At 44.7% G+C, this 24,804-nt stretch overlaps 1 protein-coding gene across 1 annotated transcript in view; it reads left to right on the top strand.

Annotated features, from left to right (window-relative positions):
* The window catches only part of LOC147626341 (alpha/beta-Hydrolases superfamily protein), a 91,762-nt gene extending 67,642 nt beyond the window's left edge, over positions 1-24,120 (top strand). The window contains exons 10-18 of the mRNA XM_086816485.1: positions 15,818-15,883; positions 17,395-17,620; positions 18,136-18,237; positions 19,667-19,752; positions 19,964-20,086; positions 22,908-22,977; positions 23,070-23,164; positions 23,248-23,352; positions 23,431-24,120. Of these exons, the coding sequence (XP_086672611.1) occupies positions 15,818-15,883; positions 17,395-17,620; positions 18,136-18,237; positions 19,667-19,752; positions 19,964-20,086; positions 22,908-22,977; positions 23,070-23,164; positions 23,248-23,352; positions 23,431-23,547 (990 nt within the window). The 3' untranslated portion in view covers positions 23,548-24,120. The remainder of the gene's footprint in view (positions 1-15,817; positions 15,884-17,394; positions 17,621-18,135; positions 18,238-19,666; positions 19,753-19,963; positions 20,087-22,907; positions 22,978-23,069; positions 23,165-23,247; positions 23,353-23,430) is intronic.
* Positions 24,121-24,804: the final 684 nt, after the last annotated feature.

Below are 24,804 nucleotides of genomic sequence, written 5' to 3'. Positions count from 1 at the left end.
AATCACTTGTTTTAATCCCTTGATAGTTAATCTTTGCTCTGATACCAATTATAAGATTCCCCCCTTCCAAAATAGGGGAAACACTTAAGATAGTCTACTAAGTCTTAACTTGGAGAAAATTTCCTAGTCGTCGACATCTTGACCATGTAGAGATCCAAGGATACGATTTGTAGGTAAGACCTAGTCCTATCCCGCAGGGGGAGTGTGGTCTTCTAAAAATCAAATCACCCATAGGGTAATTGATCATAATTTGGGCAACTACTAATTTTGATTTCCTAGAGACAACGCTTTTTTTCTCATCCATGCAAGGCACAGCCCCGCTGGCCTAGTCTTCTAGAAAATAGTTGCCCGAGAACCTCTTTATCTAGTGTAGGACTTTCACTTAATCTATTGGAAAGCTACCCAACTAATCGGGTCCACCCGTCCGTAGGATGGTGCCGTTGGGGCATTCCATCCTCCGACTTTCCACCCTACTCACGTGTCAATTTGTTTTCTAATTAATCTTACCACACTGTTTGACTTAAATAAACATGTTCCTTAATCAAGACCCTTTCACAGGGTTCGTTAAAACAATCTCTTTCCACAATATAATAATGCCATGGGCCGACTCTGGGCCTTACTAACGTCTCCGCCATCCAGCTACATAAGCACAAGAATGGGACAGCGTCAAGGCAGGGAGAAGTTGTACCTGTACCTTAATTTAACCAAAATAACAATCCATTTACTCAACTAAACCATAGGAATACAATCCACGTTACCTTCTTAAGAAAACAACCCTTTCACAAAGATTTTAACATTTCAACTTGAGATTGCGATAAGACATTCTTTATTAAGGCATATGCTGTTGTTTAAAAGAATAAAAACTTTAACTAGTAAATCAATCAAATTGATCACTATTAACAATTAATAGAGAAGCCGGGGCCATACTTTAGCTCCTAAGAATGATATATAATTGAAAAACAAAAAATATATATACCTTACAGAAATTTATCGTTTATCGTTGTCTTTGCTCGTTAATAAGAGATTCAGAACTTGATATATAAGAATAGCATCTACTAATACCTTTGCTTACGATTGAAATCATCTGATCATCCCCAAGCTTTATCTCTTCTTACTCGTACTCTGACTTTTCTCTCTTTCGAAGGTCTATGGCAAAGTAGTCTTCTCTTGTAGGGCTACGGCATACTATTCTTTCTTTAAACAAAAAGCTATGGAGGAGTAGTCTTCTCCTCATAAAGGTCATAGCAAGCTAGCTTTCTTTTCCAAGAGATTAGATAAGAATGAAAGACCTTGTGGCTACTAGCTGCATTCTTACAGTTTCCTTGTGTAGAGACCTTGACAGAACCAACAAATTGTTTCGGCCATAACTCTCTGATAAAAACTCAGAATATGGTCATGTAACCACTCAAAAGAACCGGAAGGCATCTGGTCTACAAGTCAACACTGGTAGAATAGGCAAAAACGTCTGTATATAGCCGTAAACGTGCCATCTTTAGAAACGCGTTGCTTTTTCATATTTTTAGTGTGCATGGACTCTAAATATGTAAAAGTACTCTAAATATGATCTCCTATCACCTAAATTCAAATTTCTATTTTTGGAGATACTTATCTCTTAATAGAACTATTCTTGTCTTCTTATTTCTTTTAGGATTTTTGGAGCTAATATTTTTACTCTATCACTTTCCTAATGTTTCTAGCCTTATTGTCTCACTCTTCTCTAAGTGCACTCTCTTTCCTTCTTGAAATCTATATTAAAAGAGACACGTACATGGCTTGGGAGGAACCTTATACTTCACTTGTGGCAAATATGCAATCAGAGTGTCCAACTGTGCTATTGCAACCACCAACTGTCATAATGCAATCGAATGAGTCTATGAGAACACTCCTGTTGGAACAGTGCAATCCAAAAGGGAAAAAATGTACAACAGGCCCCAAATGTTAACATGGACATAGTCAAAATGAAAGTTGCATTTACTAGTTCTCCTATGCCAAAACCTAAGGAGAAAGAAAAGAAGGATACAAATGCTTGGCAGACTCCCAAAAAAAACAGCAAGACCGAGACCTGCTATCTCACGCAATTAGACAGAGGTTGCTTCGACTAGTGGATGTCACACTAATGTAATAGTTAATGATGTTACAGGTGTTGGTCGACTTTGGTAAGTAGTTGTGAGGGTTGATCCATTATATGAGCAAACCCAAACACTACTAGCAAATGTTGAGCATGGCTAGTGATTTAAATGCTATGGTCAATGTTGAGCATGGCTATGGGGGAAGGCAGGCAGCCATCACTCCCATTACAAAACATGTAAATATGTATATACCACCTAATAAATGGAGGCTGATTTGGGCTTACATACACAAACTTGAACCTCACATAGTTTGCTTGCAAGAACACAACTAGCATTCCTTTGCTGGGAGGGAAGATTGCTTTGGGGGTTTCCCTATCTTTTATGCTGGGAATCATGCTTTTTCTGGCACTGCCATATTGGTTAGGCATGAGCTACAGCCTTAATTGACCTATAACGATCCTCAAGGCAGATGGATGATCAGTCAATGTATGGTCAATGGTGAAATATTTGAGTTTGCAATTGTATATGCTTCGCAAACATCTTCAATCCGAGCTCAAATGTGGCAACAATTGCAAGCATATCCATGGGTCACAAATGCTTTTTTATGTGATGACTTTAATAATTCACGAGACTATGAAGATAATAGCTCTCACAGATCACACATGATTGCTTTTGAGAAAAGACATGGCAAAATGTACTTCAAAGCACAAAAGCGTGTGACTTGTGGAAGCATCTAATGCCTACCCAAAAAGGATATACCTTCCATCACAATGCAGTCAATGACTACTGGGCCAGATTGGATCGATGGTATATGCACAAATCAGTTTGATGCCTTTACTTGCACTATGTCCATAGACTTCTCTATGTAAACTTCAGATCATTTCCCTTTGTATGACTTTCTATTTTGGCATGACTACACATGATGTACCTTTGCCTCACAAGAAATTGCTTATAGTCAATAATAGCTACCTCAACAATTCAAAGTTTTAGTGGAGGTTGAAATTCAACTTGTAAAGCTCCACATGCAGATAGATGTAGATTTGGCATGGTACAGATTTGCAATCAGACTCTAGGATGTTATTTGGAAATATGGAAAATGGTATATGGGCATGGAAAGGAAAAATGTGTTGAATGCAAAATCAAGAATACAATTACTGATAGAGTATAGTCAGTATACGAGGCTGGACCCTCAGGAGTAGGATGATTTTCTAGAGGCCCAAAATTGCCTATAACGCAATGATGCCTGGAAAATTCAAAAAATGGGAAATTATGGCAAAACAAAAAACTCTCAAGGATAAAGGTTGCTCTCTTCAAAGACCTTCTTTAAGAATGTGCATACTTCTAGGTAGAGTCAGTCCACTCGTTGACTCAAGAAAGGACAATGGGCAGTGGACTCAAAATAAACATCAGCTAGAGACAAAGGTATTGAACCATTTTACTACCCATTTTGCTGCCCCTACACAACCATCGCAACAAACCATGCATACATGTCGCGTTGTTTTGCAATAGGTTAACCAGATTGTTATACCTCAGAAAGAAATGGAAATGGAAATGGAAGTGTCTTTTACAGAGGAATGATAGAATGTGCAACGGAAGAAGGGAAAGTGGAAACACGAGAGAGAGAGAGAGAGAGAGAGAGAGAGAGAGAGAGAGAGAGAGAGAGAGAGAGAGATGCACACAGTGACCCCACAGTTGGGAACCCGCGATGGTCATACTTGGGCTGCGAGTATACGCTATATTTTTTCAGATTCTCCTCTGCATACAGCTCATTTGCCACCCTTCATGCGCTCCATTTTACAGATATGGATCTCCATGAGACAGGGCATGCATAGACGTCCTCCTACCTCTCTGCCAGAGATTGAGCGTCAGCCCTTGATATGGAATCCCCATGTGTTGGATACTGAGGGTCGCCAGCTTGGCCAGAGGACACACATAGACTGGGCGTCATGGGATAGCGGCCCGGCTGCTTCGATGCATGCTTGGTCACAGACACGGCAGCTTCCGGCAGATTTTATTGGGGAGGAGTTCTCCATAGGCAGGGGTATTCTGCCTTGGATTGCAGAGATTGATGCAGCTATTCCAGAGCTTTGGGATCGTGCCATTCGGGGTTTACATGAGATGCCTGAGCCCTCAGGATGGTTATGCATGTTTGGTGCTGAGGGTACACCCTCTCTTGTTTGGAGCTCCCATTGTTATTGGCCTATGCTTTTTATCCCTATGGGCATGCCAGATGCTTTCGGCCACGTCAGATTACAGTTTCATGGTTTGGGTTGCCTAGAGGAGTTGCGACAGTCCGACTGGACTCCCATCCGTGTTGTAGGCTCTTACAGGAAAAGACGGGAGGTGGACCCGTCTTTTCACATTGGTATGGCTGCCCGTTGGCGATTATTGATCTGGGAGGGACGGCCTCTTTCGCAGCTGTCTTGGGACCCCGGGGAATGGGAGTGGCCTGCTGTGGAGACCGGCGCTAGGCATACTTCCTTTTTCGGGTATACTGTTCGGATTGGGAGACACTGCTTGCTTCGACGACAGTTACATAGACCTACGCGTTTGGGCACTTGGCTACATGCAGGTCTCTCTCATGCTTTCCTGACACAGTACTGGGCATCTATTTGGAGGCTGAGGATTGCTCGGCGGATCACTCTCTTTTTTTGGTTGACTGCTGATGCTGGTCTTGCCGTCGGCACTTGGGGTGCCTTGATGGGCCATGATCCCATATGTATATGCTGTGATCATCAGGTTCAGGAGTCTCAGGCCCACTGCCTCTGGTCGTGTCCAGTGGCTTCCTCTGTTTGGCGAGCAGTGGCTCTACTACTCAGCAGAGCTGGTCAGCATGCAGGTTTCCTCAGTTGGGGATCTGTGTTATGGCTCCTTCCTTGGCCGGGACCACATGTGTTCTTTGAGGGTGAGGGCACCGATGCTGTGCTCATGCTTACGGTGACGGGGTATCGGCGGGGGTACCTTAGTATGATTCCACCAGACGCCTTGCAGATGGAGCATTGGCATAGGGATGATGTTTTTATGGTGATTGCTGCGATTGCGATGTGGAACATTTGGAGAGCTCGTTGTCTCCATGTCCTTAGTCACACGCGGCAATCGACACGTGATACTCTAGTCCTGATTTGGCTCGATCTTATCCGTGCACTGCGCTCCATGTATGATGATTCCTGTCGGCCTTCACAGAAAGCTCAGGACAGACACCAGGCCTTCATTCGACGATGGGGGCGCACGGGTCTCTTCTTCAGGATTGTTGGAGGACATGCTAGATGGGAGTACACTCCCCCACAGTGGTTCATATTGCACACATCACATCATCCACCGTGATGTAGCACTGACCGCTTACAGGCTACACGCCTCTCACTGCACAGTTTGTATGCCCCCTCAGTAGGCCACCACTGGCACTTTGGGGAATTTTTCATACTCAGTAATATAGCTCTGTGTTTCCTCAAAAAGAGAGAGAGAGAGAGAGAGAGAGAAAGAAAGAAAGAAAGAAAGATTTTATTAACGTCTTCCAAAAGACCGAACTCGGCCTATGAGACAAATCGGACTACCTGTATGGGGTATCCTCTGTCATCCCAACAAAATGAAAAGGTACTGAATAAAAAGCTGAATCTGGGTGTGCAGGGGATGGAGCTCTATTACTAGGAGAATGCAAAGCTATATGCATGGAGTATACAATCATGATATGCAACCTAGCTAGCTCCATCCTGTACCATACTGGGGGTATAAAATGGTATACATCAGGGAAGGGGGTGTCCACAGCTCCCTGAAGAACATGCCTGGGTGTGCTCTGAAGCGAGCCAGTCGCTCCGCACCCTCTCTGTGAAACTGAGCTCTGATCTCTGTCATCTCTCTCTGGTATAGGCGTGGTGTCCGAAAGCCAGGTGTCCTCTGTCTCCTGCGGGCTCTAAGTGTCTCTGCTCTCTGGAGAGTAATTCCCTGCCGTGTAGGGGCTGGGAGGGGTATGGATCTCTGAAAAAATGTAGTAATCTGTGTCTGTCGTCCCCCCTCTGGAGCTGTCTGAGCCTGTAATAATGTCTCTCTGTGGCGCTGTATGTCTAGAATGTATCTCCCCAGTATGCGCTGGTCTGCTGTCTCAAAGATCTGGCGTAGGGAATGTGGCTCTCTGAATAAAATGGGATATCTCTCTCTGATGGCTGTATATGCTCTGCATCTGCATACATAATGCTCCTCACTCTCCACCTCCTCTCTGCACAATCTGCATACCCTCTCCTCTCGGGGGATCCGTGCTGCTCTGCCAGTCTCAATCTCCAATCGGTGTGATGAAACTCTGAGCTGACCAATAGCCACTCGGGAGCCGTGTGGTAAAAAGCCCTCCATGTATCTAGGCCTCTCTATAAATCCATCAACAGTGATACTCATGAAGTGATCTCTGTAGTATAGCATCTTCGGTGGAAGAGGCTGTGTAGGCGATATCCATGTCTCTCCTGTATAGAGCTGCCATAGATCCTGTCTCAATACTCTGTTCCTCTCACTATGAGAGAGACGGATATGTGGTGCATCCCTGTCATACTGGAATGGTGGTAGATGATCCATGTCTAGGCCATGCTGTGAGAACCAATGTGTGACCTGTGCATACCATGATCCTCTATCTCCTGCCTCAGCCAACTGTCTAGATGCCTGAAAAGCTCTGTATGATAATCTGTCCTGTGGCATCTCTCTGAATCTGTCTAGCAGGCATATAGTCTGAAATATGGCCTCTACCATCATAGGAGGCGCAGCAAACTCTGCTCGGATAATGTCATGAGGTACTGACGGTTTGCTGCGTATCATGCGTGCCATCATGAGGGCCTGTGGTCTCTCTATCTGTGTCCACCAATGGGTAGCAAGGCCTGGCGCCCATACTGCTGCTCCATACATCAATGCCGGTGTGACTAATGTGTCAAATAGCCACCCCTTCGTCCGGGGCTCCTGAAAATGCGCCTGGTGGCACTGTCTCTCTAGCATAGCCAATGCTGCATATCCCCGTGTCAATCTAGCTCTGGCTGCTGAACCCATGGTAAAGCGTGTGGCTGCTGCAGAGAAGGTAACCCCTAGGTACACATATGATGTCACCACCTCCACCTGGCATCCTGCGAGAGTGAATGTCAGCTGACTCCTGCCCTGTCTCGATGTATGAAAGACCATAACCTTGGTTTTCCCAAGGTTCACAGTAAGACCCCTCTGTGTGCAGAAATCATCAAGTGCATGTAGATGCTGCTGTAGACCACCTGGGGACTCAGACACTAATACAATATCATCAGCATAGAGCATAATATGTACTGAGGTACCTGCTAAATCAACTCCATCTCCGCCTCCCCGTGTAAAAGAGAGAGAGAGAGAGAGAGAGAGAGAGAGAGAGAGAGAGAGAGATTTTATTAACGTCTTCCAAAAGACCAAACTCGGCCTATGAGACAAATTAGTGTACCTGTATGGGGTATCCTCTGTCATCCCAACAAAATGAAAAAGTACTGAACTAATAAGCTGAATCTGGGTGTGCAATAAGTACAATGAGTGGGGAAGGGGATGGAGCTCTACTACTAGGAGAATGCAAAGCTATATGCATGGAGTATACAATCATGATATGAAACCTAGCTGGCTTCATCCTGTACCATACTGGGGGTATAAAATGGTATACATCAATGAAGGGGGTGTCCACAGCTCCCTGAAGAACATGCCTGGGTCTGCTCTGAAGCGAGCCAGTCGCTCCGCACCCTCTCTGTGGAACCGAGCTCTGATCTCTATCATCTCTCTCTGGTATAGGCGTGGTGTCCGAAAGCCAGGTGTCCGAAAATCTCCTGCGGGCTCTGAGTGTCTCTGCTCTCTGGAGAGTAATTCCTTGCCATGTAGGGGCTGGGAGTGGGATGGATCTCTGAAAAAATGTAGTAATCTGTGTCTGTCGTCCCCCCTCTGGAGCTGTCTGAGCCTGTAATGATGTCTCTCTGTGACGCTGTATGTCTAGAATGAATCTCCCCAGTATGCGCTGGTCTGCTGCCTCAAAGAGCTGGCGTAGGGAATGTGGCTCTCTGAATAAAATGGGATCTCTCTCTCTGATGGCTGTATATGCTCTGCATCTGCATACATAATGCTCCTCACTCTCCACCTCCTCTTTGCACAATCTGCATACCCTCTCCTCTCGGGGGATCCGCGCTGCTCTGCCAGTCTCGATCTCTAGTCGATGTGATGAGACTCTAAGCTGACCAATAGCTACTCGGGAGTCGTGTGGTAAAAAGCCCTCCATGTATCTAGGCCTCTCTATAAATCCATCATCAGTGATACTCATGAATTGATCTCTGTAGTAGTACATTATCGGTGGAAGAGGCTGTGTAGGCGATATCCATGTCTCTCGTGTATAGAGCTCCATAGGTCCTGTCTCAATACTCTGTTCCTCTCACTATGAGAGAGACGGATATGTGGTGCATCCGTGTCATACTGGAATGGTGGTAGATGATCCATGTCTAGGCCATGCTGTGAGAACCAATGTGTGACCTGTGCATACCATGATCCTCTGTCTCCAGATGCCTCAAAAGCTCTGTATGACAATCTGTCCTGTGGCATCTCTCTGAATCTGTCTAGCAGGCATATAGTCTGGAATATGGCCTCTACCATCATAGGAGGCGCAACAAACTCTGCTCGGATAATGTCATGAGGTACTGACGGTTTGCTGCGTATCATGCGTGCCATCATGAGGGCCTGTGGTCTCTCTATCTGTGTCCACCAATGGGTAGCAAGGCCTGGCGCCCATACCGCTGCTCCATACATCAGTGCCGGTGTGACTAATGTGTCAAATAGCCACCCCTTCGTCCGGGGCTCCTGAAAATGCGACTGGTGGCACTGTCTCTCTAGCATAGCCAATGCGGCATATCCCCATGTCAATCTAGCTCTAGCTGCTGAACCCATGGTGAAGCGTGTGGCTGCTGCAGAGAAGGTAACCCCTAGGTACACGTATGATGTCACCACCTCCACCTGGCGTCCTGCGAGAGTGAATGTCAGCTGACTCCTGCCTTGTCTCGATGTATGAAAGACCATAACCTTGGTTTTCCCAAGGTTCACAGTAAGACCCCTCTATGTGTAGAAATCATGGAGTGCATGTAGATGCTGCTGTAGACCTCCTGGAGACTCAGACACTAATACAATATCATCAGCATAAAGCATAATATGTACTGAGGTACCTGCTAAATCAACTCCATCTCCGCCTCCCCGTGTCATGAAGTTAGCTACCTCATCAATGTATAACCCAAATAGCGTGGGGGAAAGTGGGCATCCTTGCTTCACACCAATGGTGCTAGCAATAGTTTCGGACATACCTCCTGGGCACCTGACTCGCCCAAAAACCTGCTCATATAATGCATAGATGCCCCATGCCATATCTGTTGGTATGCCAAGAGACTGCAGGCGCTGAAAGAGCCTCTCTCATGGTACTGTGTCAAATGCCTTGCGGAAATCCACAAAGCAGCAATAGAGCTTTCTCTTCCTCACTCTGGCCTGATCAATCATACATCTCAAAGTGAATACATGGTTGGTGGTAGAGAAAGCTCTCCTAAAGCCTGCCTGCTCTGATGAGCGTAAACCTGCTCGCTCAGCATATAAGCTAAGCTCTTGCTCCACCAATGCACCATAGAGTTTGGCCAACACGTGGCCAACCATAACCGTCCTGTAGTTGCTCGGATCGAGCATATCCCCTGTTTTGTGAATCGGCACAATGGTGTGCATCGTCCACTCCGCAGGCAAACCCTCTGCTAGTGCCCTGTTAAATAGGTGTGCAAGAAAAGGAGCCAAAGAATCTACTGCATATATGAGATGCTCACCTTGCAGGCCCATATGGTCGGCGGCCCGTCCATGCTGTAGACGGCGGATAGCTTCCTTTACTATCGAGTGGGTAAAGAAGCTAGCTGTGGTAGGTCGAGGCTCCTGTGGCTGAGGTATAGGTGGCTGCTGTGGGGCGTGGTATAGGCCCTCTGCATATGTGTGCCATGTCTGTGGGTCTGCAATGGGTATCGGTGTCCGGGGTCTCTGAAGTGCCGCCATGAGATAGGGCTATCTCTACTCATGAAGAAATGGAAGATCTTTAGCTCCTGTATCTCTGCGAAGGCCCGCCTTTTGCGGCGAGTAAGTCTCCTCATCTCTCTCCTCGACTCGTGCTCTGTGATGGCTCCCAAGGCTCTCTGTATGCGGAGCCGTGAGTATAGGGCTCTGCACTCGTCATCATACCATCTTTTCTGGGGCATAGTCCTAGATCTTGCAGGCTCTCCTGAGTGGACACGATGTGGGAAGCTCTATAATGCAGCCGTGTGTAGGAGTGATGCCAATTGGGCTGTGATGGTATCCATAGGTGCCAGGGGATCCATGAGTAGGAGCCCATCCTCTACTCTGCCAGTGTATATGTCTGCCATGTCATGTGTGAAGTAGATGGTAGTGTGTGGCGTCGGTATGTGGGGGGCTGATGATACTGGTGATCCGGCTAGTGAAAATGCCAAGTATGTATGATCTGCCCCAATAGGACGAGGTGGAATGGAGAATGTGGTGACAAGCTTTGATTTCTCCAAAGACCCCATAATGTAGTCTACCACCGTGCCTCCGGTGCGTGTATGACCCCCATGTGGGAAGCATGTTAGCCCTCCTAATCCCGGCCACTGTAGCATCCCGTTATAAATAACGAGACGATGCTTGGCTCCCAACTCTAGTAAGTGGTTCCCATAATGTCCTCTGATGCCCGACTAGCCCCTATCTCCTCTGGATCCACAGGGTGGAGGATCTCCATGTCATCATAGTCATACACCTCACACTGTCTGCTCTGTGTGGGCATTGAAGTCGCCCGTAAGAAATACTTCCCCTAGTGTAGAATAATTCATAATCTCCTCTGATAGACAAGTGTATGGCGAGGCTCCTGTCTCCTCCTCCTGTGGCATGTCCTCTGTAATGACATAGGAGGATCCTGATGGAGGAAAGTAACATAGGGCTATGTATATAACCCTGTCCCGTGAGAGCTGTAAGCTGATCCACATGTATCTGGCCTCTGGATCCTGTGCTACCACTCTCAGTCTCCCCTGTAGCTCCCGTCTGAATAGAACTGCTACCCCCCCCCCCCCCCCCCGACCCTCTCGAGGTACCTTGGCGTGTGGTCCTCCTGTATGCTGACTCCCACTGGAATCCCTCTACTCGAGGTAGCCCTCTCTCCGGGCTCTGATGTGTCTCTGTCAGAAGTATGATGTCTCTTCCCACCATAACATGCTCCAGTCGTCCAGGCTGCACCCATAGTGAACCATTACAGGAGAGGAAACACAGGTGAGAACCGGCTCTCAATATCATCATCCAAAGGAATACATGTCCTGAGCAAGAGGGGAGAAAACCTCGTATGTGAGGGATTGCAGCAAACAATGCTAAGCAAGCAGTGAAGAATGAGGGAGGCAAGCCAGCTATATATATGCCCATATGAAGGCAACCGACTAGGGAAAAAGGTCCTCCACGACTAGGGAAAAAAACCTAGACTCCATAAAATGGGGAATAATATGGGAAAACATATGTGAGGGGTGACCAGCCCCTCTAGCTAACATGGTCAACCCTAGAGGCTAAAATAGGACACCAAACAGGAAGCCAGCAACAAGGGGATGATGTCTAACACCCCCTGTCAGCACCGGATGCTGAGTGAACTCCAAGAAGCTAGAGACGCCATCCTCGATCATAGATGAAAGACTGTAGAAACGGGTACCAAGAAAGCTCCACAAGCAATCTCCTCAGCAGCTTAGCTACAAAAGCAACAGAGCAAGCTACTATAGGTACACCGCTCCTCTGGAAGAAAACAACCATGTAGGTTGCGACGTGCTGCTCCAAATAATGGTTCCAAACCCCAAGTGTAAGAACACTCCTCGAAGTCGAATGTCATGTATCCAGAACACTCCTCGAAGTCGAATGTCATGTATCCAGCTTGGAGAAGATATGAAAAACCTCAAAATCAACCAAGATCAGATCCTGTAGATAATCAATCCTGGGAGAAGCAAACTGCTCCTCACTGGAACCCTCAGAAGAAATAGAGTCAATCTTCTCCAACTTTGTACCAAGAGTAGCCAAATGATGTACAAAAGCATCCTCTGAAAAGGTCGGCATCGCATGATGTAAAGACTCTATAGAAAAGATGGGTTCCATCTGCTCAAACTCCGTACCATGAGTTGCCCAATGCTATACATAAGCACACTCCACTGAGGTGGGCATTGCTAGATGAAAGGACTCCACATCCCCCTTTGAAAAAAGAAGTCGTCGGACTGGTACAAGCCCAACCTGATTCTAATCCAAATCCAAAAAACTCTGGAAGTACCATTGTGCCCCAGGCACGGTTAGCAACCACAGATCCAAAGCATCCCACTGGGTCCAAAAGTCCATCCTCCAAAACAACAAACGTGCACACCGCATCAAACTGGCAGGGGGAGGGGCAGCCTCAAAAGCATCACAAAGAGAGGCAAAGGTAGACTCCTCACAATGAGGAAGGGAAGCAAGAATATAAACTCCAATGGTAACAAAGTCCTCAAAAGCATCACTGATAGTAGAAGACTGTTCCATAAGTAGAATCAGATCCCAAGAATCAGCAACAAATAAGTGATCCATGTGAAAGGATCACAGCTCACAGGCAAAACATCCTCCTTGTTCTACAAACACTGCAAAGAACACAGGCTCGGACAAAATAAACTCTGCTCAGGATCTCTGATGAAAAGATCACTACTCTCCTCCAAAATCTGTAAACTCCTGCCACAGGAGAAAGTCTCCACAGAAACAAAATAGCTCCCGAAACTGATCCTCAAGTGAAGTAGCTGGAGATGGGGCCCCCTCTGAGTGTAGAAAACTCCTTTGGGAAGCAAAACGCAACCAAAACACTGCTGTCCAGCAAAAAACAGCACTCCACCGTCAACAGAAGGCAAGGAACATGAAGAAACTGGGAAACCGTGTAGGCTAGGAACAAAACATAGGTATAAATGCTCCAAAATCAGCAAAACGCTCACTGAAATCAGAAATTTAGTATCCTCCTCAAGTACCAAACTACCTCCAAAGCCACAATCCAAACAAAAAACCCCCTTTGCAAGTGATCTGTGTCCATTGGAGAAGAAAACGCAGCCAAACAAGAAGCTACAAACCTGAAAATTCAGGCCAACCAGTATCCACACCTCCTATGAGGAAAAACGCTGAAGAGATGGTACCTTCGGGTCCAACAGATGAAGCCCAAGTGAAGGTAGAGCTACCAGCAAGATCAGTTCAGAAAAAACGCAGCAACCATGGCTGCAGATCTGAAAACGCAGAGGTATTCGTGGCAATAGAAAGGGCTGAATCTGGAAACGCAAAAGAAATAGGTACACCCAAGCCTCAAATCGACAAATTGGCATCAGAAAACCTGCAGGAGCAAAAACGCAACATGTAGGCTGCTGCTGTCCTGCACAGAATAGGCGGCCAGCAATACAGGGGGGGTAGATGCTGCTGAATACTGAAGACTTGCCGCAAAACTGCTGTAGACAACACCTGTAGAAAAACGCAGCACTCCAAGGTGCTGCTGCCCTGAAAACAGAGCAGTCGACAGGTGAAGAAGGGAACTCAGAGGTCAAACCTGTAAAGGATGATCTCGGGCTCCAATGGAGAAGCGTCTGGAAGAGGTAGGCGACCAAAAGCGAACCTGAGAAGAAAAAACACAGATCTGTCCATCTGCAGAAAAACGCAGAAACACAAGAGGTAGAGGAGAGAGCATCCAACACTGAAGATCACAGGCGCTCTGATACCATAATAGAATGTGCAGCGGAAGAAGGGAAAGTGGAAACACGAGAGAGAGTGAGAAAGAAAAGAAAGAAAGAAAGATATATTAAGCGTCTACTAAAGACCCAATGGGCCTATGAGACCAAAGTGGTACAATAATGTCCATGGCATATCTCATCATGGAATGGAAAATAAAATAGAAAGAAAACATAAACATAGCTATCTCACTGGGGTGATACAAAACTGTCCATGGAAACTCATCATGGAATACTAAGAACATAGAAACATGAGAGCAACATCAGCTCCGAGTAGATGGTATACCACTCTCCAAAATATCAAGCATGGGGCTGATGAGTATGGCCAAGAGGTCTCCCTCAGCTATGTCACGTGGAAAGGTAGCTTGATGGCGGTGGGGCATGTCCTGGATCTGGAGCTGATGAAGTGATCATGGCCGACGAGAGGGTTGAGGGTGTCGGGCACGCTGGAGTGCAAAGGCTTGGTCCGAGTCAACTCCTCTCGGGCGAGGTAGGTCCAGAGCAGCTGGTGGAGGGTCCACAAGATCTACTATGTCGGTGTCCTTCACCTCCTGCGTCCGGAAGAAACTGGTGATGGCTGGCTAGCTAGGGAGGGGGCGGGGTGGCTGGAAGTTGGTATAACTCATCCTCTTTCCTATCATAGAACTCCCGTTTCTTGCGTTGGGTGAGCCGTTGAGAAATCTGTTGCGCTTGGCGCTTCATGATTTGACCAATCCGTACCTCATGCTTAAGACGGGAGCATGTGGCCCGGCATTGGAGAGGAAACACAGGTGAGAACCTACTCTCAATGTCATCATCCAAAGGAATACATGTCCCGAGCAAGAGGGGAGAAAACCTCGTATGTGAGGGACTGCAGCAAACAATGCTAAGCAAGCAGTGAAGAATGAGGGAGGCAAGCCAGCTATATATATGCCCATATGAAGGCAGCCGACTAGGCAAAAAGGTCCTCCACGACTAGGGAAAAAGCCCAAGACTCCATAAAATGGGGAATAATATGGGAAAATATATGTGAGGGGTGACGAGGCCCTCTAGCTAACATGGTCAGCCCTAGAGGCTAAAATAGGACACCAAACAAGAAGCTAGCAACAAGGGGATGATGCCTATCAAGGAAGAGTTGCATGATGCCTTGCGTGGTTTAGGGAAATGGAAATCTCTTGGCTAGGTTGGCTTTACAGTAGAGTTCTTTCTTGAGTATTGGGATTCACTTAAAAATGAAGTGTTTTATATAATTAATATTTGTTGGAGCTTTGGTGTGCTTCTATCCTCTTGGAAGCAAGGGCTGGTGCGTTTGCTCCCTAAGAAATAGCTATGTGATAAACTGATAGATTGGCGACCTATCACCCTTATGCCTATCATTTACAAGCTAGTTGCTAAACTTCTGGTCAGCAAATTCAAAGATGTCCTTCATGATGGGCTGCACCTTGCTCAATATGGTTTTGTGCCTAGGCGGCAAATCATTGCTTGGGCAGTCTGCTTCAGACCACCAGCCCAAGTAGAGTTGGAGAACCCCCAAGCTCTGATACCAGTTAAAACTAAGGTTGGAGCTTAAATCTATCTCTATCTCTTGCACATGAAAAAACTTGATAATCACAGTATAAAGCTGGAGAAAAAAGACATGATATTTCCCACAAAGCACCACAAAGATTTTAGTGAGCTTAATTAAAAGAATACAGGGACTGCTCTTAAATAGAGCTTTACCACCGCTTTTATACACTTAGCAACCCATGTGATTGTCACACCTTTTTAAAAGAGTACACACACACACACACACACACATGGCCACTTTTCGTAGATTTTCCTAGGCTAAAGTGTTTTTATTACAAATGTTTTGATCACGTAGCTTGGTCATTTTTTTTTCAACATTGGTGCAAAAGCTACTCGGCCAAGGGCATGCTGACTATATTGTCTTGTTTTACAAGAGGAACAATAATGTTTACAAATGAGACTAATGTCTCAACTTTGTTTTGGATTTGTGAATTGCAGCTTGTAAAGGGAAGCAATCTCTTTGTGGAGGTTGCATCTGCATCTCAGCCACTTTCGATAGTTAAGGTTTGTTCTTTTGCTTGTATATGTTTTTGATCCATTTCGAAAATGAATAGCATGTTTGAGGGTTCTTATTGTTTTGTATCATGATTGAAAGGTTGAGAGTTAGTGACATGACCTTATTTTTGCTTCCCTCCTCATACTTTTACACAAGGAGAAAGAAAGAGGGAAATACAAATTATTGAAGTATGACTCTCTAAGCTATATTTTCTTTATGGTAATAGATTGTCTTTTAAAGGATCCCAAGTTGGGTAAAGTGCACAGCTTTTGGGCTCTGGAATCGTGGAGCATAAAGCATGTGCAAGAAAAGCTAGTCGAAAGTAAACTATCATACCTATAGATTTTGACCTAGTTTATGCTTTTTATCCACCTATTGATTCTTGTAGCCATCATCTTGCTTCAACCGTCCAATCAATCATCGCCTTAACTTGCTTTTCTTTATGATTTTGCTCATGCCTTACAAAAGTTTGACATCCACTTGTTGCTAGGCAGCTGTTCATAATGTTCCTAAGCTTGTTTTCAAGCTGTTTTTTTTTCCCAAGAAAAGCTCTTGCTTTAGTCATGAAAGAAAGAACATCTGCAAAAGCGGACTATAAAGCAGCTCTCAAGTGAAGTGACATATACAACCTTCGAATGAGGTGTTACAGAAACATAAGAGGGGGGACTCCGTCTCCGGCTGGCCACTCTTAGAGGGAGTGAGTCTGCAGGGCTTCTCCTGGAAGAGGGAGGGACAAAGGGCCTCCCAATCTTGGAAGAGGCTCACAACAAACTTGTCCCCAAAAGAAGTGCCAAGCTTGTAGACAGGAGGCACAGAGAAGATCCAGTTGATGTTGGAAGGGGGGGGGAGTGTGCGGCCACTGTTCTCCGTGGGAAGGAGTGTGGGCTAAGATGCAAGCAAGGAAGTCCTTCCATGGATCTTCCCCCAGCTGGAGATCACGGACAATGAGCTTTGCTAGCAGGGCTCTGCTAGAAGGGCTCCGGTCTGGGTTGCAGGACCAACGATGCTAAGGCCTCCTTTGTGAGGAGGCTGCATGATGACTCTTCATGCCAAAGGACACATCCTTAAACTGACCACCTAAAAGGACACATCCTTAAACTGACCACCTTTGACTGAGTGCCTAAGCTATGCTTTTATTTGCTGCGGTCTGTACATGGTAGTGCCGAATCAGTCTGGAGTTCTCATTCTCCTGGAGGTTAGAATGGGATATAAGTCCATCTGTTACGGAGGTTAGTATCCTGCAGCTGTTCTTGATCTCTCTGTCCATCCGAGAATGTGAATGCACTTGCTGTTAGGGGTGAGGTAGTGTTTACTGTAGTCTGAAGGCATCTTGATAAGAGAAAGAATGTTGAGGGTATCGTAGCCTCGCGTTTGAAAAGTTAATCATCTTCATTACCAGTTTAAGGCTGTGCACTCTAGAGAGACTTTTAGCAGCTTGTCTTTGTCGTTCATTTATGATAAGTTCTTTACAGCTGCCTTGGAATATATTCTGGTCAGTCCCCTTTTGCTGTTATGGCAGGTGAACCTCTCAAGTGCCATGGGCGGGAGTCCAGAGCATTCTTTTGTTTGGTCATCAAGCTCTTTGGACCTCTCTTCTTACCATGCTTACCTTTCTACACCGGAGATCATAGAGTTCCCAACCGGAAAGCCTAACCAGAGTGCCTTTGCCAACTTCTATCCACCACATAATAATGATTACGCTCCACCAGCAGGGGATAAACCACCTCTACTTGTTCGATGCCATGGTACCTCCTTTCCCAAGATTTTAACTTTGTTTTTGAAAGATCTCAAATTTAGACCGTTCAAGAAAGCAGTAGCTTGTCAATCAATCTTCAGTATTCTTTTGCATTAGTCCACATTTGCAGCTCAAAATAAAATCTTGTTGATGACTAGAATCTGGTGGCAAGCTGAGTTGGCCATGTCCTTTTATCTCTTTGTTTTGTGTACTGGGCAAAAGTCTGATGCTCAATAGACCTACACGTCTCCCACTATTTCCACACTTCATGTACACCTTATGTTGGGCCCGCATGGCATGCATTACTATCTTGGTATCAAGAGTGCCAATGCAAGGATACTCTGTAGCTATAAAATCTCAGTTTCAGCTTCTTTAGGGTGAACCTTGAGAATTTGAAACAGAAAACAGGCCCTAAGTTGACGGCTCTTAATCTAGATTGGTTTTTTAATGCTTGGTAGGATTATCAATCTGCAAAAATTGGCATTATAGCATATTTTGATCAGCTGTATTGTACATAATTGCTAGGTGGACCGACGGGTGAAACTCGAACAAGTTTAAACCTAGGTATTCAATACTGGACAAGTAGGGGCTGGGCTGTGGCTGATGTAAACTATGGAGGAAGCACAGGTAAACTAACTTAGCTTCTCTGGTTCTGTGAGAACTCTGTAGTCTTTTGCTAAACATGAATACATCTCTTTCTCTCTCTCTCTCTCAACTTTACTTCTCTGGTTCTGCGAGAACTTCGTAGTCTTTTGCTAAACATGAATACGTCTCTTTCTCTCTCTCTCTCTCTCTCTCTCTCTCTCTCTCAACTTGAATATGAGAGACTGCTGAGTGCAAAGAGGGGGAAAAGGTGTCCTGTTTCTGTTTTGGATTCCAAGGCCAAGTGCATTGCCAAGTCCACAGTGCATCTTCAATCCATGCACGAACTCGTAGACCTTGTCCTCATCCACAGCAAGAGGTGCAATTATAGCTATGTTGCAGAATCTGCCAAGATAATTGTTGACAATCTCGTTATGGTGCTACTGGAAGGCGTCCCACTAGCTGGTTGTTGCCAACATCATGTAATAAGATACGTAAAGCAAGGTGACAACACTGGGTGCTAGCAATGGAGCCTGCTCCAAGGGCTATGGAGTAGCCAATTATTCGTGAGTTGGAGCACAAAATCGCGAAACCCGTTCTTCCAGGTCTGCACCTAGGTTGTGCCTATCTGCGTTGTTGAGCATGCACTCACTTGCATTTGGTCCAGTAGTTGAAAATCAGCCAGTTGGTCTTGGACTGTATGAGATAGGTCCGATGCATCGGACATGGGACTGTGATTAGTCTGAGACATTCTGCTTGAGAGAATAAATTTCTGCACTGAAGCCTGAGTGCTTGGCAAAGAAAAAACAGAGGCGCTGGGCTGATTGAGAAACCTGCTCTGCTACCAAATGTAAGCCCACTGTTATATCAAAGGTGTACCCGCATGCTCTGCAGAGGAGGGGTGGCGGGGGGCGGCGGAGATCTGGGACTGATGATTTCGATCTGGGCTGGGAAGCCTATCTATAGGCTAAGGACCCCTTGACGGGTACTGGTTGGGAGTTTTGTGCTAGTCGTCGGCTGGTCCACTCATCTGCTGGTGGTACAATTGGTATTGCCCACCTGCCTGTGTGGCCTGTCCACCTGTCCAGCCGCCCGTCCAACCTGCAGAGGCAGCCTGCAATTGCCTAGACTACAATGCATTTCACACTATTCTCCTCTATGATATTGCTATTGATTATTTGATCTGATTCTAGATACTAGGATTCAGGGTCCCTCTAGGTCAACAGAGACTAGATGGAGGCAACTTTCATGAGCATTTGCTGTGACAGCCCCTTCCTTCTACGGTGATCATATGAGGATTTCTTGCTGTCATTGTAATTATTTTGGATCGTGAGTTAACATTCTTGTTTTCTCATGTTCTTATGGTTGCATCTGTGTAGACGTTTTTCCGTTTATGGACGTGGGACTAAAGAAGAGTCAGGTTGTCCACCTTGGGCAAGAAGAATAGATCTGACTTGTATACTTGTTTGTGAAGGATATGGAAGGGAATATAGGGAAAGGCTCTATGGCGCATGGGGTATTGTGGATGTGGATGATTGCTGCAGCTGTGCACAATTTCTGGTGAGAGGGTTTGGAAAATATTCATATCATAGGTACCCAAAAGAGATAGTTGTGTGTGTGTGCATGTGCTCATAGGGGTGGGGTTGTCTATAACTAACTTTGGAAGTGTTCAGGTGAGGCCAACAAGAACATGGTGTGATTACATGTAAACCAGTTGGTTAACCATTTGATCAGATGTAACCAGTTGGTTAGTGTGTGTAATCTGATGCAGGTGGATTCGGGAAAAGTGGATGGTGAACGTCTCTGTATCGATGGAGGCTCAGCAGGAGGTTATACGACACTGGCAGCACTAGTGTTTAAGGATACATTCAGGACTGGTGCCTCCTTTTATGGGGTAATGTTTGCAAACCCCCTGCCTATGTCTCATGCATGAAGTTCTTAATGACCATCTTACATACACAACACCCAACCATAGCTCCTTGTGAATCACTCTCGAGCATGAGGCTTGACCAATATTGGTGGCACTCCTCACCCAAACCATTGTTCCGTATCACCAAAACCTGGCTATGGTGCCCTTTTCATGATGTTTGCAAAGCCCCTGCCTATGTCTATACATGAAGTGCTTAATGACCATCTTGCCTACACAACATACAAATTACTAGTAAAGTCTGCCGCTGGTGATCAGTGCTGAACCATAGCTCCTGTAGAGCACTCTAGAGCGTGAGGCTTGACCAACATTGACAGCAGTCCTTGCCCAAACTGCAGTGTACTATATCACCAAACTCCACTATCCAGGTGTACAGTTAAAGCTTGGTCTAGGCATGATTTGAGTCCTATCCTCCCAAGAGTCCTGATGACTCACGGTGGGGAACCCAGCAATTCACTCACTTAGATGGGCATTGAGTCAAAAATAAAGACACTAACCTATGAAAGTAGTGTCCTTTAACCACTTTACACCATGGCAATAATCATTACCATTTTCCCACCAATGAACCTTAATCAAGACATTAAACGTTGATGGAAAGAAGAACACTCTATCTAATAAGACATCAAATACTAAAGCACAAAGAAAAGTAATGTTTGGCAGGCCCTTGTGGGTGGCTATTCCATCACATTCCCAAATGGGAGTGCAAGTTCAACCCCCGACATCCAATATAATATGTTACTCACTCTCAAGACATCCAATATAATATGTTACTCACTCTCAAGGAACTATTATATCAGTTTTTGGTCTCATAGACCCTTTGGGTCTTTTGAGGATGTTAACCTCTCTCTCTCTCTCTCTCTCTCTCTCTCTCTCTCTCTCTCTCTAGAATCATTGACTTTCGGGACCAACATTGCCTAGGGCTCTTCCTGCTTGAGCTCCGTAGACACAGGGACAATTTCTTGAGAGAGCTTCAGCCCTTGACACCCCGACCCCTCCCTCGCCAGCTAACCATCACCAACTTCTTCTGGACCCAGGAGGTGGAGGACACCTATACAGTGGATCCTGTGGATCCACCTCGGGCTGCTCCGGACCCACACCTTGCCCGAGAGGAGTTACCTCGGACTGGGCCTCCGCATTCCAACGTGCCTGACGCCCCCGGCCTCCCCGGACGTCGGCCACAATCCCCTCATCAGCTCCAGAATAAAATCTTTATTTTCTCTTTCAAAAAAAGAAAAAGCCAACTAGTATGCTCTTAAGATATTTCCTTGATGAAGCTAGAAGCTCCCATCAAACAATGAAGTTTGTAGATAGAAAAGAAGTAAATTGTGTGAATGCACTTAATCCTCCACATATTGGTGCCAGCGTTTGATAGGCAACATGGAAAGAGTCCTTTTCTTGAGAGTTATGATGCTATCACAATATTTTGGCATTTCTTCGGTTCATGAGAGACAAAGTTGAGTTAGACCCTCTATCTCCTAGTTGGAAACGAGACCATCGAGCTCCTAGCATCTCTTTTACTCTATTCTTGTAAAAGAGTGGATGAATCATCAATCAAGGTGGCAATCCAAATCTATAGGTGGTTTGCTTTATTTAGTAGAATACTTTTAAACTCTTGTGGCTTCCATTACCTGCAAATCCAGTGAGATTGGTAGGTAAACCATTTGACCAACCTTCAGTGCTTCTGGTTAGCTTAAAACCTATGTCTGAGCTGAGAGGTGCGAAGATTTTCTCAAGAAAATTGCAGCCTCATTGTAATATTTCTTCTGTCCTTCGAGAGCCCAATAAAGGCATTAGCCACCACAAGCTATAGATCCCATACATATTTCACGGATGCTTAATAACACTAGTTTGGTAAGATAACATAAAAGTGTCTTGGGACACTTTTACTTACCCTATTAAGTTGCTATCTTCATAAAAAAATTTATCTCTGATGAATTTTCACATGCTATCTTTTGCATCCTATTTCTTATGCCTTGAACTCCATAGAAATATAGTATGGTTAGATTTGATTTCTAGTAAGACAATTATGCCAAACACATTATAGCCTACATTCTTGATAACAAAAACAAGGACCAAAAAAGGGCAAAAACAAGCTTGGAGAAAAGAGAGATATAGAGGGCCTATATTTTTAAAAATCCCTTCAATCAAAATCAATCTTACATGATTCAAGGGTTCTCATTTGCCCTAAAACTTGGAGGATTTGGTGTTGTAATGAGTTCCAGAACCCAAACTTTTCCCCCCATGCTGCACTTTTAACAGCAGAACAGTAACATAGATGTTCTTCAATATGAAAAGATGAATCCATTGATGCGAATAAAACTTAGATTGAGGGTGTTGTAGCAAGAAAATTTCATTGGAATGGTCGCAATGTATGGGACTCAAATGAATTTTATTACCTCCAAGTCCACCAACTTTTGTTTACTATGATATAATGGCTTTTAAAAGAAGTATTACTATAGCATCTATATTTTTTGTGGGCACTAGATAATAGGTTTTTTAAATTAAAAAAATCAAGTGAATGATGTGGTATGGTACCTCTTCATTTGTTGAGAGGAAATAGGATGCCTTATTGACCAATATTTTTTGTCTTTCTTTTTAGTAATGTATGTTACACGCCTTAAGGAAATTCACATTGGTGAAATAATCACATTGCAAAAAAAATGTTTTTTGTAACTCCTAAAAAGGATATTTTTATGTCCTGTTAGGGTACCAAACTACTGTTAAGCCATTGACTCTTAAGGTCAACGGCATTGCAAAAAAAATTTAAAGTTGCTTGTGTCTTGTGCAGATTGGTGATTTGTTTGTCCTTGTGGGTGACACCCATAAATTTGAATCTCATTATGTGGAATCCCTGATTGGTAAGAACCTCAGAACACACTGATCACTTTTGATACAGCAGTTACATAGTTATGGAACTTAATAAGAGTTCTGCTGCCTGCGATGCATCCAGGTTCTGACCACAAAGTCATCTTCAATCGATCTCCGATCAATTTTCTGGAGAAGCTCTCAGTTCCTATTATACTATTCCAAGGCCTTGAAGACAAGGTAAAGTAGAGATCATTTTGTTCAACACAAAATCCTTTTGTAAGGTTGTTATGTGCTCAACACAGGGAAATCTTCCATTTCAGGTTGTTCCAGCAACACAGGCACGCCTTATATATGAAGCTGTAAAGGGAAGGAATATCCCTGTTGCGCTTATCGAGTATGAGGGCGAACAGCATGGTTTCCGCAAGGTATGTAAGATATGTCATTAGACATTTGCTTGCCATTATTTTCCCTAATGGGCCATGCCCTTATCTTGCTGCATGCAGGCTGAAAACATAAAGTATACACTTGAACAGGAGATGGTCTTCTTTTCTCGTGTGATGGGAGGATTTACGGTGGCTGACAATATTGATCCAGTACATGTGGATAATCTCGACAGCTGACAGCAGACTTGATAGTACTTAAATGTGTCTTAATGCAGGACTATCCTTGTATAAGGGAGTACATGTGGATAATCTTGACAGCTAACAGCAGACTTGATAATACTTAAATCTGTCTTAATGCAGGACTATCCTTGTATGATGGAGTACATGATGGTGCTCTGAGTGGATTAGGATTTACCTGTCATTGTAAGGATTCCTACTTGAGCCCACTAACAATTCAAGCTAGGGAAGTTACACTTGTTGTGATGTAATCAGCTTGACACACTACCCTTTAAGAGGCAGAGAAATCAAACTAAGACTGGAAATTCTGTGCCACAAAGCTGTGAGTTCATATTTCAGCCAAAGAGCCATGCCTCATGGAGAAAGAAAAGTAGTGGAATTGCACAGGGCTTCAGGGCTTCACTGTGGGAGACTGACCATGGCTTTCCATTCACCCTATTGGTGCTGTGATTTCTGCTTGTAGATATAAGCAAAATGGCTACAAAGATGCAAAGAAAACATCAAATCACGGTTGATCAGATTAATTTTGTACGAAACTTTCCTTGCCTAATCAACTACGACCGATTAAAGCATGTAGAGCAAGCCATACCAGCCTAATTTTGCACGTAACTACTTTGCCTAATCAACTACAAGTCATTCAAGCTTGTAAGGAACTCTTGACAGTAACTGAACTTAAACGATTTCTATGCAAAATTGAAAAAGAAAAGCTAAAAAAATCTATTTATTACTATGATTTTTAAGGGAAGTTTTGGACTTGAGAAGGGCCTCATAACGGTTAGAATTAGAAGTAGGTTAAAACAAGTAGAAAGGTGGGGTTCATATTGAAGCACCACCTTATTTTTGGGTCCCCTTGCTCTTGACCGGAAATTCTGTTATATAAAAAAAAAAGTTCCAAAATGTTGGTAAAAGTGTGCTTGGTTGTGATGGGAATCTCCAGGTTGTCAGCTCCTTTGAGGAAGAGTTTAGAGATTGTGCCCTTGGATGTGCCTGGATGTGATGGGAATCTCCAGGTTGTGAGCTCCTTTGAGAAAGAGTTCAGAGATTGTCTAAGGTCTCATGTGTTTGCTTGACTAAGGTCTCATGTGTTTGCTTGACTAGGTGGTTCTTATATGCAGTGTTAAGGTATTTGACAAGTTGCTTGAATTATTGAGCATGTGGACACAATCTTGTATTACGTGTGTGAAACTAGTCCTGGACACAATCTTGCATTGTGTGTGTGAAACTAGTCTTGATGGACTGGGGACAATCTTGTATTAT

This window comes from Cibotium barometz, chromosome 22 (assembly GCF_041138505.1).
Source record: "Cibotium barometz isolate CiBa-2024 chromosome 22, ASM4113850v1, whole genome shotgun sequence".
Lineage (NCBI taxonomy): Eukaryota > Viridiplantae > Streptophyta > Polypodiopsida > Cyatheales > Cibotiaceae > Cibotium > Cibotium barometz.
The sequence above is the reverse complement of the archived record's forward strand: the minus strand, read 5'-3'. Positions and strand labels throughout refer to the sequence as shown.